At 63.3% G+C, this 14,241-nt stretch overlaps 1 protein-coding gene across 1 annotated transcript; it reads left to right on the plus strand.

Moving 5' to 3' along the window:
- Positions 1-937: 937 nt before the first annotated feature.
- ACTBL2 (actin beta like 2) lies at positions 938-2,096 on the plus strand. The gene has a single exon (XM_028514864.2). It carries the CDS (start codon positions 938-940, stop codon positions 2,069-2,071), a length of 1,134 nt encoding a protein of 377 aa, XP_028370665.1. The 3' UTR covers positions 2,072-2,096.
- The last annotated feature ends 12,145 nt before the right edge of the window (positions 2,097-14,241 follow it).

A 14,241-nucleotide genomic window follows, 5' to 3' on the forward strand; every position in this document is an offset into this window, starting at 1 on the left:
CACAGTTGTGGCAAATAAATAAAACTTTTGCAACCTGCATTTTCACAGATAAACCGCGCCCCGGGGCTGGACATCCGGCCTCCGAGCGCCCTCGGAGGCACCCGGGCGTCCTAGCTGTGCGGGCCCCGCGCGGGCGTGGCCGGGCTGGGTGACATCTCGTTGCTGCAAATTCACATCGGGAACGAAGAGTCCGTGGTGGTTTGCTACATGGATCGTTTCATTGCTTCTACTTGATCTGTGCTGGATGCAAAGTCCATTAAGTATTCCTAAGTTCGGCAGGACGCGCGCACACACCACGACCACAGCGGTGACGAGCCGTCCTGGCTCCCCCACGATCTTCACCACCGCAGCGGTTCTCCGTCCTGACCGCACGGGGGGCGGGGGAGTGTGTGGGAAAGACAACCCTAAAACAGGGAGGCGTGCGGCTCCGACTTCCCGTAAGAACGGCGGATGGAGCGCGGAAAGTTAAAGCTCCGCGGAGAGAACGGACCCGAGGGGAGACTGCGCCGGAAGTGGCTTTCCGGCTGCGTGACTCGCCCGCCAGCTCCCTTTCCCCTTGCGCCCTGCGCCCCCGCCCTGCCCGCCCAGAGACCTCGCCAGAGCCTGCGTGGGTGGTCTAATTGCAGTAACCGCGGCGTGGCCAGTTGGCAGCCAATTTGCTCTTTATGGGGAAGGCCCACTAATGATCTACATAATCACCATCATCAGCACGAAGGCTTCAAAGGCCACGCCGCCCGGAAACGCGGAGCGCAGGAGGGACGGGACGTGGGCGGGCCCGGCCGGGCCCTTAAATCCCCCGCAGCGCGGCGCAGGCCCCAGTGCACTGCAGGCGGCTGCGCGCAGCGGTTCCAGCCTGTGCGTTCTCGCGCGCACACCAGCGTCCGGGATCGCGCCGCATCTGCGTCCCTGCGCCGAGTCGGGAAGACCGGCCGGCGCCATGACCGAGGACGAGCTGTCCGCCCTGGTGGTGGACAACGGGTCGGGGGTGTGCAAGGCCGGCTTTGGCGGGGACGACGCCCCCCGGGCCGTGTTCCCCTCCATGGTGGGGCGACCGCGGCACCAGGGCGTCATGGTGGGCATGGGCCAGAAGGACTGCTACGTGGGGGACGAGGCGCAGAGCAAGCGCGGCGTCCTGACGCTGCGGTACCCCATCGAGCACGGCGTGGTCACCAACTGGGACGACATGGAGAAGATCTGGCACCACACCTTCTACAACGAGCTCCGCGTGGCGCCCGACGAGCACCCCATCCTCCTCACCGAGGCCCCCCTGAACCCCAAGATCAACCGGGAGAGGATGACTCAGATCATGTTCGAGGCCTTCAACACGCCGGCCATGTACGTGGCCATCCAGGCCGTGCTGTCCCTGTACGCCTCCGGCCGCACCACGGGCATCGTGATGGACTCCGGGGACGGGGTCACCCACACGGTGCCCATCTACGAGGGCTACGCCCTGCCCCACGCCATCCTGCGCCTGGACCTGGCCGGCCGCGACCTGACCGACTACCTCGTGAAGATCCTCACGGAGCGCGGCTACAGCTTCACCACCACGGCCGAGCGGGAGATCGCGCGCGACGTCAAGGAGAAGCTGTGCTACGTCGCCCTGGACTTCGAGCAGGAGATGGCCGCGGCGGCCGCGTCCTCCTCCTCGCTGGAAAGGAGCTACGAGCTGCCGGACGGGCAGGTGATCACCATCGGCAACGAGCGCTTCCGCTGCCCGGAGGCCGTCTTCCAGCCCTGCTTCCTGGGCCTGGAGTCCCGGGGCATCCACGAGGCGGCCTTCAACTCCATCATGAAGTGCGACGTGGACATCCGCAAGGACCTCTACGCCAACACCGTGCTGTCGGGGGGCAGCACCATGTTCCCGGGCATCGCCGACCGCATGCAGAGGGAGGTGGCGGCCCTGGCGCCCGGCAGCATGAAGATCAAGATCATCGCGCCCCCGGAGCGCAAGTACTCCGTGTGGATCGGCGGCTCCATCCTGGCCTCGCTGTCCACCTTCCAGCAGATGTGGATCAGCAAGCAGGAGTACGACGAGGCCGGCCCGCCCATCGTCCACCGCAAATGCTTCTGAAGGAGCCTCCCCACAGTGGGTGCGTCTTCCCCGTCCTGGGTCGCCCGCCCACCGCCAGCAGGGTCAGGGCTGTGGGCGGTAGTCCTGCTCCGGCGTAAACCCCAAACTCAGCTACAACCCCCCCCCCCCCCCCCGTGGGCTCCCGCCCAGCCCCCTGCATCTGGGCCTGTGCCACCCTCAGGAGAATTCAACGACAGGAAGTGACAAGGAGTGAAATCACCAGAGACGTTCTGGCAGAATGGGGGACCGGAGTTTCCAAGGTTTAGAAAGCAGTTCTCGCTGGACCAATTTAGCCCCAGCAGGCCGTGCAACCCTGTAAAAATGTGTATCTGTTGAGCACAGAAGCCTTGTTGATGAGCATTTTTGTCTTACTTTACTTCTTTGTAAGGAGATGAGGAACTACAAGGGTCAATAATGTCTACCTACGCACAAGCACGGGGAAGACAAAGCATCGTAAGGCACACCACGGGCCCTCCGACCAGCCGGTGCGGAGCTCCTGACTTCCCGGCTGCCCCTGTCCCAGCGGCTCCACGATTCACTCTTCTCGGCAGCAACGCCCCACCAGTGGCGTCTGCACCCCGGCTGCGTTTTCAGACGGCGGTGGGGCTGTGCTGGCCGGACACAAGTGCCCATGTCCGTCTGTCTTACTGGGCCCCGCCGCCCTGCCGGAGCAGCCACAGGAGCAGCGCTGCGCAGGTGCCTGGCCTCTGAGCCAGACGCTGCAACACCGGGCGATGGGGCTGTGCCGCAGTTCACCAGAGTGACTTCACTTCGTTCGGTGCCTGGGCCGGCAGCACACGGCTTGACTGAGGTCTGTGGGCCGTGATCTGGGGTGTTTCTCTTACCGAGACTTTCACCGAGGGGCAGTGTGGCTGCAGCACCTCCATAAATTACACGTTCCACTGCCAGTACCGTAGCTGCAGTTCCGTCCACAGAAACGGTTCAGAGTAACCATGCTCCTGTGTCCAGTGGCCAGCTAAATGGCTTCAGGCAGAATCTCCCTCAGAGAGATCTTACAGAAGAGCAGCGTGCCTCCCCTTGGTGTCCAAAAATGTCTAGTGAATCCGGTGACCATTTTCAACCACTTTTAAATACTCGAGCCGTTGTTTTAATATATGCTGGGGTTCCCGGTTATTTGGATGTTGCAGTTATTTGTATTTTTCAGGGTTCCCCCCCCAAAATTTGAAATATTTGGTGGAAGGGGTTGCTTATTAAGGCTTTATCAGATTCTTAAGAAGAAGGAATTTCTTTTTTTCCTGTTACTTGGGAAACTTGTATTTTAAAGCTTTACATTGGAGTTTTTCAGCACGTTTTGCCTAAGGTAGATCTTTTCAAAGAATTTGATTTCCCTTGCTTCCCTTTATCTGACAACACAATTTTTAAAATGTGTTCAACCAAAGTTAACCTCCAAAGGCACTGTATTTTATAAGGCTTGGAGTTTCCTTCTCCTTTAATTAATTTTGAATAATTAAAATTGCTTTGTACTTGCATTTCTTACTATTTCCCCTCAGTTCTCCCCAGAGAAATGTGGAATGAGCCAGAGAGGGTCACTTTTTATGTGTGTGTGTCACCATCGTGCACCTGCTACGTCTGACCGTGGAAAGGGTAACAGGCAAGTGTCTTAGAAAAGAAAGTTCACTGGTCAGTAAGGTTGTAAATTCCTCCTCGTCTCGATTTAAGAGCTGGACTTCAGTGGACGGGCTGGCCGCAGGAAGTCCCTGGGCAGAGATAATAGCAGCCCTAATGACAGCACCCAGATTTACACGCTGCAGCCGTTTCTGTTTGTAGTGAGGTCCTCGCAAACACCCTGACCTGCATTCGCCTGGACCAGAGACAACACAGCTCCCGCCCACGGAGAACTTACAGGACAGGTCACGGCGAACCCCCACTCAGAAGTACTGAACCCTGGCTCCTTAGAAGAAAAATGCGCCTTCCATATTGCAAAGGGGGTGAAGAAGTGCAAACAGGGACTCACGAATGGGGGTGTAAAGTCCAGCCCAGGAAATGGAGCAGCCAGAGAACTCACACGCATGACCCGTGGACATGAACAAGGGTGGGGGACGGCCTGAGGGAGTGGGGGGGCTGGGTGGAGGGGCAAAGGGGGAAAGGGGGACAACTGTAACAGCATAATCAATAAAATGTAATTAAATAAGTAACTAAGAGACTACCTCGCTTTCAAATAAAGGCAAGTGTGACCCTAGGGTCTCTGGGTGCCCTGCTGCTGGTCAGCACAAACCGACGGGTGAGCTTGACCTGGATTCTGAGCCGTCCGTTCAGGGAACACAACTGGCCTGTCCCCCACCAGAGGTGCACGGGCCCGGCTCACCCACCACATCATCTGGAGGGCGTCACGGAGATGCGGAGCTCTGGCCCTGGGCGCAGGGACCCTGGTTCGGTCAGTCCAGGCGGGGGACTGAGAATCCAGCTGTGCGGGCGGCTCAAGGCTCTCAAACCCGGAGCCTGAGACCCAGAGCAGACCCCAAAGGCAGGGCAGGCCTGTGGGCTCGGGCCTGCTCCATCTTCCTAGTATGGTGGGGCAGCAGGTGACATTCACACCGGCGTACACGGTCCCCCTCTCCCTCCGTGACCACCCCCACGAAAAGGGGGCCAGGGCTGGGGCCGCCCCTCAGGTCTCCAGGTTCTCTCCTCCCCGCAGGTAACAGGGCCCAGAGCCAGCACCTCCGCGCGTCTTCCCGGAGAGCGTGTGTTTCAGGAACGAGGCCCAGCGGCGCTGGAGCCTGGCGGGCTCCCTTCTGCACCAGGGGAGGGCCTGGGCATGAGCCCCGCCTCTCCCAGACAGTCAGAGATGAACCCTGTGGGGTGACAGGGGCCTTCCCACACTTATCGACTCGTTTTGCCGCTGTGACTTCAACGCCCGGCGCCAGCATTTCCTAGGGAAGGGCTTCAGGGCCCTGGGGAGTTGAGGGCGGGGGGGCGGGTAGTGGGGGACCGTCGACCGGGGACCGGCAGGAGCCAAGGGGGAGTCAGACTGAACACAGTCAGTCCCAGGTGCCGGGATGATCCAGCCGGGGCAGGTGAAGCCAAGCCGGGAGGATCACAGGGCAGTCAGCAGAGAGGGCGGAGTCACCGAGTCCGGAACTGAAGCGCGGAGCCCTGCTGGACACAGCAGCGCGTCTTGGAGGCTCCGGCGCGGTGGTCGCGACCCTGTTCGCGGGGTTGGCGGGCTGTCCGAGCCTTGCGTGGAATGCTCCCTCTGGACTGCGCCGGAGACCGGGAAGCACGGAACCTCCACGGCTCAGCTCAAGGGCCGCCTCCCCGTGGACGCTGTTCCGGCCGCCCTGCCCCCTCTCCAAGGACAGTCACAAGCTCCTCCTCTGGGCTCCAACGGGAGCGTGTGCACACGCACGGTGTCTCACCTGACGGGAGCGTGTGCACGCGCACGGCGTCTCACCTGGGCCAGGTGTCCCTGCTCCCCCCACATCACTCGCCCCTCAACCCGCTCCTGGCGGACAGAGGCGGGGCAGGCGCACTCACCGCTCTGTCTTGGGGGTTCCCTGGTGCCGGGCACGCAGCACGCATGGCCCCAAGGACTGACCAGCGGAGCCGCGGACTCCGGCGTGCACCGCGGACGGGCGCCTGGGCTCCGCACCAGACATTTCTGACTCTGCCCCCGCTCCCCGCACGCTGCTGTCGGCCGCTCCTGTGGTCTCTCCTCTCGGACACACACTCTTTCTCCTTCCTTCCTCCTCTCTTCCCTCTTCCAGCCACGCGCCCCATCCTCCTCAGCCTGCGGAGCTGGATTTTAAAACGTTCTGCTTTTCAGGAGAAGTTTCCCATTCTTCTGACTGGTCAAAGGGTCAATCAGCCCCATCTTTGGGGTGTGTGCAAGCTACATGGCCATGATAGAGTGTGTGTGTGTGTGTGTGTGTGTGTGTGAGAGAGAGAGAGACAGACAGAGGGGGGGGGGAGGGGAGAGGAAGAAGGCCAAGAGCAGGAGGGGTGCGGGGAAGGGAGAGGAGAGAGGGCAAGAACAAGGGTTCTCTGCTGAGGACAGTGGTATATTCAACTCTTCTAACCCATCTGCACTCTTGCTGGTGTTTTTCTTCCCCTAAACTCCAAATTGCTCTAGAGGGGAGTCTCAGGCACGTAACCCCCTAAGAACTCAGACATAACAATATATTGAAAAGTGTGTTTTTCTGGTAACCATTCATAGCCGCCTTCCAGAATTCACAAAAGGCTCCTTTCAGAAACCGTTTGAAGTCCGGAACAAAGCGTGTGGCTTGCCCCACACCGCTTCCAGATGCTGGTGAGCACAGCTGGGCTGCCTTCGGGGACCCATGCGTGCGTATCCGTGGAGAGACCGCTCGTTAAAGCTAATTAATACTTTAAGACTTCCTGTTTGAATATGGAAGGAACCGTCCGCACGGGAAATGTCGTTTTTCAGCGAGCACGGTAAGGACCAGAGAGCGCAGAGCCTCCCGGTGGAGCCGCCGGCCCTGTTCTCCCCCCCCCCCCCCCCCCGCCCCGTCCAAACCTGCCGTCCTAGCCGCCGGGTCACTCCAGGCTCAGTGAAGTCTACTCCGCAGACGCACCCGAGCGACGGCGTGATGACAGACGCCGTGTCCAGACCACACCCGACACCACTGGACAGTGGAAAATCGTACTTGATTGGCTGTTTGACAACGTGTAAGGCAAGCCACACGCCAGGCTGTTCTCTCCGGGCCTGGAAGCGAGGCGTCTGCCGCGACACACAGATCCCTTGGTAGCCGCGTGCGTGGGCGGGAGGGCAGACCAGGGGGCGCCGAAGGAAGGGGGTGCCCCCCTCGGGGCCCTGTGGGTGTCCTGCACGGAGAGGAGACTTTCCTGGCTGCCTCCCGGGGCGGGGCGAGACGGGAAAGCCAGACACCAGCAGGGCCTCGTACCTCCACGGCTCCTGCCTGTCCCAGGGAGCGTATTCCAGGCTGTCCCCAAAGGCCACCCCCCTCCTTGTCACTGAGAGGTCGTTTTCTCCCTCGACAATGGGGGGGGGGGCTGGTCCCCGCGGAGAAGACGGAGCCGCACACATCAGATGGGGATGCCGGCCGCTCAGGGGCCCCACACGCGTGCAGGGCCCGTCCTGGGAAGGTCTCCGCAGAAACGGGGGCTCTTTACAGATCCTCGATGCCAGAGTGATCTCAGAGCTCCTTGTGTGTGGAGTCTGTGATTTCTGGGTGATGAGCGGGTGACATGCCAGAAGGAAGGGAGAACACACCCTATTGAACACAAAAATGCGCTAATTCAGTAATGAGAGTCGAGACGTCACATCCTTGGCTAAACAGCCAGTTTTATCAAAGTGGAAGCAATTATCTGCAGAAAAACAAGCACAAAACGTGTAATTTTTAAATTTTGACGAACCCGGGAAACCCACGTCGGTGCAGATAGTATCAGAGAAAACGGAGACAGTAAAACAACCACAAGAGCGTCCGTCCCCTGTACCTGGTCTCAGTGCCACTTCGGTGACGTTGGGCTCCAGGTGCACCACTTAGCGATCTGACAAACCAGCCAGACTTGCAAATAGGAAATGATGAAAGTACTCGCTGTCCGTGGCAGAGTGAAACGGGAGTCAGCAAGGCGCCGGCCAGCGGGGTGTCGGGGGGAGAGGCAGGGCAGACCGTGCAGGACGCCTTCCATGTCTCAGGTGTGAGGGGCGTGACTTCCATCCCGGGGTCGGGGGGGGGGCCGGGCCTGAGAGCAGCGGAGGTCTGCAGCCCCCCCGCCTGCCCGCCCCCCGCCCTTCCGCCCTTCCGCTGCTGGCCCCACAGAGACCGTTGTCCTCCCTCCTGCCGGCCGCTGGCCAGGCAGCCACCTGCTCTCCGGGGCCGTGGAGGGGGCCACCCTGAGCTGTCCCCCAGCGCCGCACCCAGAATTTCAGGGAGCCGCCCCACAGTTTCCACCCTGCGCTGTGACTGGGGGGCCTCACAGCAGGCCTCTCTGCCTCCCGGGAACGTGTGTCTGTGTGGTCGCGGGTTTGCTGAGACGCTGAGACGCTCCTCGGAGCCCCGCGCTGGCCGGACCACGGGCTGGACGACGGGCCAGAGCACTGCCATGTGCACCTGCCGGGGGGAGGAGCCGCCGGGAGCCGGCTGCACCGTGGTCTCTTCTCTTCCTCGGCGGCTGTTCCAGCCGGGGACACGGGCTGTGGGGGCAGGGTGAGCAGAGGCACAGACTGGCCCGGAAGTGAGGCACCGCGGGTCCCGTCCGAGGTTCTTTTTTTTTTTTTTAGAAATTTTTAAAAGATTTTATTTATTTATTTATTTTTAGAGAGGGAAGGGAAGGAGAAAGAGAGAGAGAGAGAGGAACGTCAATGTGCGGTTGCTGGGGGCCGTGGCCTGCAACCCAGGCACGTGCCCTGACTGGGAATCGAACCTGCGACGCTTTGGTTCGCAGCCCAAGCTCAATCCACTGAGCTATGCCAGCCAGGGCCCGTGTGAGGTTCTGAGACGCGCTGTGAGGAGGTTGCCCAAGTCACTCGGCAGATGGGACGCGTGGGGCGGGCTGTCCAAGTCCAGGAGCAGAGCCGGGGCCGTGTCTGGGACGGTCCCGTCTGCCCCTGAAGGACTGAAACGGTGACGCTGACCCGGCTGGGGCGCCCTCATCGAAAACTCGGGGTCCTGTGTGCTGTCAACCTGTTTCGTATCACTTCCCTGGAATTAATTTTTCTCTTCAATCTGAAGTGCTCCATCGGTTTTGTCATCTAAATTCAAGCCCAAGGACGAGTCGGATCATGTCTTCGTTTTATTAGGTTTGGGTTTTTAAAAACGGGTAGCCTGTCAGGCTCTGTAGAAAGATTCCACCTAAGAATGCCTCTTCGTGTCACTTTTCTTCGTGTCTGAGATAAACAAGGCTGAACGCTGCATTTCACCGTCTTCGCTGGGACCCGTGTGACGGGTGACTGCGGGGAGGCCTAGACGGGAGTTGCTGGGAGGCTGCGCCTTCTCCCCGGGGCCAGGGCATCGCCGGGCGCCCGCCGAGCCCGCAGGTCTCGTCAGAGTCCCTCCCCCACTCACGTCCCGGCCCCGACCCCCTGCCTCCTCGCCGAGTTCGAAACCACGTGTTCCCTCCCCAGCGCCCTAAACCCTCCTGTTGCTGGGGCCGGAAACAAACGTTTCAAGTATCCAACATTCCTCCCGTGTTTTCAGAGAGAACAGACGTCACCGACGTGAGTGGTTGGTGCGTTCGAGCTCCGAGCAAATGTTCGTTCCCACGGGGGTTCCGTTCCTTCTGCCCGGGCCCCCCCCCCCCCCGAGAAGCCAGAAGCCCACGGGCCTCCTGCCGCCGTGCCCCCCCCCCCACGGCCGGCCCTCCTCTGAAGACCCGGGAGAGCGCCCCTCTGGGTCACCCCCCTACGGGGGTCCTGCAGTGATGCCTGGGCTCCGGCCGCCGGGTGCGCTTCCCAAGGCCAAGGCCCCGGGCTCCAGGCGTCCTGGAGGCACAGACAGAGCCGGTGTGGGGAAGGGGCTGGGGCCAGTCCGCTCTGCCATTCTGCTCCCGCAGAACCTTTGGATTCCTCTCTCCGTAGGACGGCGGGGAACTTCCAGAACCTTGGCTTTGTTGAATGGGGCCGCCCCTCGTCCCGGCGCCGGCCACGGTCGCAGACGCAGCCAGACACCGACCCGGCGTGCGGTGGGCAGAGCGCTCTCGAGTTCAGTCCCCGCCCCGGAAGGAAGCCCCCACGTCCGGCAGCGGCCCCATGGGCAGTGACGCCGCTCCCCCTTCGCTGGGGCTCTTGCGGCACCAGCTCTCTCCGAGAGAAGGGCCGAGCGAGCGCCCCTTGTACCCAGGTGTCCAGGGCCTTTGCCGGAAGAGCGGAGCGGGGTGCTGTAGCTCCTTTTCTGCACGTGAGCCCTTTCCTCCAGGTTCCGACCTCGGACGTGAGCCCCGGTCACGCCAGGGCCTGACTCTGGGTCTGGAAGTGGCCGAGGGGACCGCGGTGTGGCCGTGAGGAGAACAGGTGTGCTGGTCTTTGGGTCTGCTCTGTCCTGCTTGTGCCGTGGCCAGCTGGGCCCCAAGGACCCCAGGACCCGGCCCCCCTGGACCCCTGGCTTCTTACAGGCTGAGGCCGGTGGGGGGCAGGGCCTTGGGCGGGGGGGTACGGGGACTCAGAGCCCCAAGTCCACGTTTCCCTGCCTCCTTCTCCGGCCAGGGGCCTGGCTGGGCCTGGATCTGTGCTCTGTGGCCGCGTCGGGCAGCCCGCTTCCTGGCAGCTCTCCCTGGGCTCCGGGCTCCGCGGCCTTCCCTTGCTCTGTGGACCCTGAGGGCAACAGTGGCCTCCTGCTGTTGCTGGCACCCGGTCTCCACTCCTGCCAGACCTCCACGGATGCTTCCAGTGGGACTCCTCCTCCGTGGACACCCTCCGGGCCCTCCCTGTGCTACCGGCCGGGACACCACCTAATAGAGTGAGCTCTTCCTTTCCAGGCGCCTCCCACCAGGTAAGGCCGCCTCATGCTCACCTGGACCACCAGATGGTACAGGCCGCGTCCCACAAGGGAAAGAGGTTGCGTCGGCCACCGGGAGTGGGGGTGGGCGTGCGGGGTCTCCCAGTTCTCGGACCCCTCTGACCAGCTCCACTCCGCAGTTCCTGGGGCCTCGCTCTCTCCCGTCGCTGCTGTGAATCCGACGGGAGCGCCCTGGGGGTCTGTGAAGGCAGCTTGTCCCGGGGGCTTGTGTTCCAGGTGCCTCAGCCTCACGTCTCCAACAGATGAGAGACTCTCTGGCTCAGCCTGTGCCCGGAGCCCCGTCCAGGGACCTGTGTCCGCCCCTCGCTCTTTCAAACCGGCCAGCGCCGATGGGGGGAGCCATCCCTTCTGCTAGTCCAGCACCGTGAGGGCTCGGCTCCCCTAGCCTCGACCCCCAAAACGCTCTTCCCTGGAAGTGACCCCAGGAGCTGTTTGAGGAGCTGCTTCCCCCCAATTTGCACTGGACACGCTTGGGGTTGTCCCTGCCTTCGGCCTGCAGGGGCCGGACGTCCATTCCCAGGTCGCCCGTTCCCTGAGGGCCTCTCGCCGGTCGTCCCACGTGCTGGTGTCGCACTACCTCCGTCAGCGAGCTTGACCATGGGCAGCAGACACGGCGGCGGAGAGCCAAAGCCAGAGAGGGAATTCGGGGGAGGATGATGAGGGGCTCACAGATTCCGTTCTTGGAACACGGACAGAAACTAAGAGTCTAAAGACCTTAGCTGATGTCCTGCCAGGGACCACGTCACAGGTGTCGACGGCCCTCCCGCGTCACTGAGGCTCCTACGAATCTCTGCACGGCTCTCGCCCGTCGGGGCCACTCTCCCAGGTTCCCGGGGCCAACTCCCTGACCTCCGGCCGCTGACTGAGGGGGAGCCGGGGCAGGCCTGCCCCCACGCTCACCCGAGGGGATTCCCATGGAGCTGGAGGGGCCCTCAGCTGCTGGTCGGTTCGAAGTCAAGGCCAAAACGAGTGAAGCAGCCGCGCCCCTGTCCTCACGTGCTTCCGGGCGTGGCAGGCAGCACAGGGGAATCGCCCACCAGCAGGGCGCCCGCGGCCCCTCCCCGCAGCCCCCACCCCCCAGCGCCACTTGACGACAGTGGCTGCAAAATCTGCCCCCTGAGCACAGTTTTGTTTAGTCCATCGACTCTGGACCACTTCGAGTCTTGCAACCAGCTGGCCGCGGCCTGCCTTTCCCTGCTGCGACCCCGGTGGACGGCCCCTTCTGTCCACCCTGTGCTCTGGTCAGACACTCCTGCCCCTCAGCGTCGCCTCCTCCCTGTCACCGCCCCCCCACCCACAGCTGCCCCCAGCTCGGGAGCCAGCCCGCGCCCTTCACCTCCGGCGACGTCTCCCCTCCTCTCCCTCCTGCCGCAGGTCCCGGTGCGCGATGGTGCCGCGTGAGAGCCAGGAACCCGGGGGTGCCCCCCCCGCCAGGTGGGTGGCACTGCACACACTGCGGGGACCTCTGGGAGCCGCCGCCACCTCCCTCCCCTCCCTCGCGGTGGGTCTCATGACACTGCTCCACGGGCTGATGCGTCAGTGCCTGGAGTGCGCCTGACCCATGGGGACGGCGTCCTTCCAGATCTTTCCCTCCTCACACCTGCTCCTCGCCCACCAGCACCCTTACCCCGCCACGCCCGGGACCCCCACAGACGCGCACCCCCCAGCAGGGAGCCTGGGCGGCTTCCCCGGGGGTGCACGCTGCACCCACAGCTCCCCGCCCGCGCGGCGTGGTGGCTGGGCCTTCCCCCTCTCGCTGCGAGGACACTTTGTTCCGACCGGCCTGTTTATGCTCCGCATCCGTCCGTGCTGGTGCAGCCGCGCCGCTGCTCTCTCCTGGCTGTTTGTTCTCGGAAACGCGTCCGGCTGGAGCGGCCGTCCCTCGGGCCCAGGGGGCGGGCACCGACCTGGTTCGCTCGGTCGGCTCAGCGCCTGGGGCAGGGCCGCGAGGAGAAGAGACGGTCGAAAGGGGTGGACTCCAAGGAGGCGTTACTTCAATACTTCCCAAGGCCCCCTCCTTCACAGCAGACTCCCCGGCAGGTCTCCACGAGGGGGGTGTCGCGCGTATCCCCCTGTATCTGCACCGGGAAGCCAGGCACTGAGGTGGGCGACCTGTCCTGGCAGCTGGAGGGTCCGCCTGTGTGCCCAGAGAGCCAGGGGTCGGGGGGGGGGGGGGGCGCAGCGACGCAGGAGAAGACCAGGCCGGACTGCGCCTGGGGCCGGGCTCCTCACACCCTGCGTGAGTGCAGGCCAGTGTGCCCCCCGCTCGGAGCCCCGGGGTCACCGTCTCTGAAACTACATAACGGCACCTACCCTTGGGAGGGGTGTGCTACGGCTGAACGGGGCGACAGAAGCATCTAGAAGATTCCCGCCAAGTGGCAGGCTGTCGGCAAACAGGAGTTCTCACCTGCCCTTCCTTCTCGACCTCGGGAGAAACTGTAGAGGCCAAAGCCACGCTGCTCGGGAGAAAGGACCTCCAAGCTGGGGGACGGCCCCCTGGCGCCCGTGGCCACGTGGGGGCTATGACGGGAGGACCCTGGAGCCGGCCGCTGGCCCAGAACCGCTGCTCCTGGTTCGGGCTGTGGCCACCCCCCGCGGGCTCCCCAGAGCCCGTTCCTCCCTCTTGTCTAGACCCTGGGCCGGCGGCAGCCGTGGGCAGACAGGCAGCCAGCCCCAGCAGCACACGGCAGGAGCTGTGCTGCCCAGACAGGAGAAAGCTGCGCAAGCCTGGCCCCCCTCCAAGGGTGCCCCCTCCCAGCAGCCGCCCCTGTGACCTTTGCTCAGGGAGACCCACGGGGGCTTCTGCAACCAGCTCCACGGGGGGCTTCTGCGATCAGCTCCTGCCCCTCGGCCTGACAACCAACGGTTCGTCTCTGCGTGAGGGACACTCGCGACCAGGAACGTGGCCCCCGGAGGGTGGACGCCCCAAAGCGCAGCGCACGGGTCACGAGGGCGGGCACATCCCGGGGCTCTGCACGCGGCCCGGTGCGACGCTGCGTGGCTGGCCCTCGCCGGACACCCGGAGCCGGCGGCGCCCTGGCTGCTTCCACAGAAGCGGACCATCTCCGGCGTTCCTCCAGCGGGCACCCGGAACAAAAGACGAGGGGGTGTCAGGAGCGTGACCCCTCGGGACAAGCCCCTGAGCCCCCCGGTCGGGTGCTTCCAAGCCCTGTGTCCCCAGCCCCCACCTGGTGCTGCTGGTTCCCCCGGGGCAGGACCAGTGGGGCCAGGAAACAGAGGGGTCTCCCGGCTCTGAAAACGGGTCTCGGCTGTGTGGATGCTGCCCTCCTCGGAAACCACAGCGAAAAGTGTGCCCGGCTCGTCAGGAGGCGACCCCGGAACTCGCGCCACGAGTTGGGGGTGGGGGGCGGCGCTGGGCTGCCCCGGAGACCCCAGCGCTCGCTCACTGGGAGTCTTGTTGACTTCGACCAGGGATGCGGGTCCCCCGCCTCGGTCCACGGCGCCCGGCTCGGGCTCCAAGGAAAATAAGGTAAAAATGCGGCACAACACAGACTGGTTTTGTCTGCTCTCCTGCAGAACACAAACAACGTGCTATCGCGGCAGGAAGAACGGGTGTTTCTGGAGATCTTGGTTACTTTGGACGGGTCGGCCGGCGTCTGTCCGTTCCGCAGGAAGGCCCGCTGGACTGTGGAGCCGCCCAGCGTGCTGTGACCCGGCCGCCGCATTCCAGGACGCCGACCCGAGGACGTTAGC

The sequence above is a fragment of the Phyllostomus discolor genome, chromosome 3, assembly GCF_004126475.2.
Source record: "Phyllostomus discolor isolate MPI-MPIP mPhyDis1 chromosome 3, mPhyDis1.pri.v3, whole genome shotgun sequence".
Taxonomy (NCBI): Eukaryota; Metazoa; Chordata; class Mammalia; order Chiroptera; family Phyllostomidae; genus Phyllostomus; species Phyllostomus discolor.

Coding starts and splice junctions, on each gene's coding strand:
- ACTBL2 (XM_028514864.2), top strand. CDS start 938: ATGACCGAGGACGAGCTGTCCGCCCTGGTGGTGGACAACGGGTCGGGG.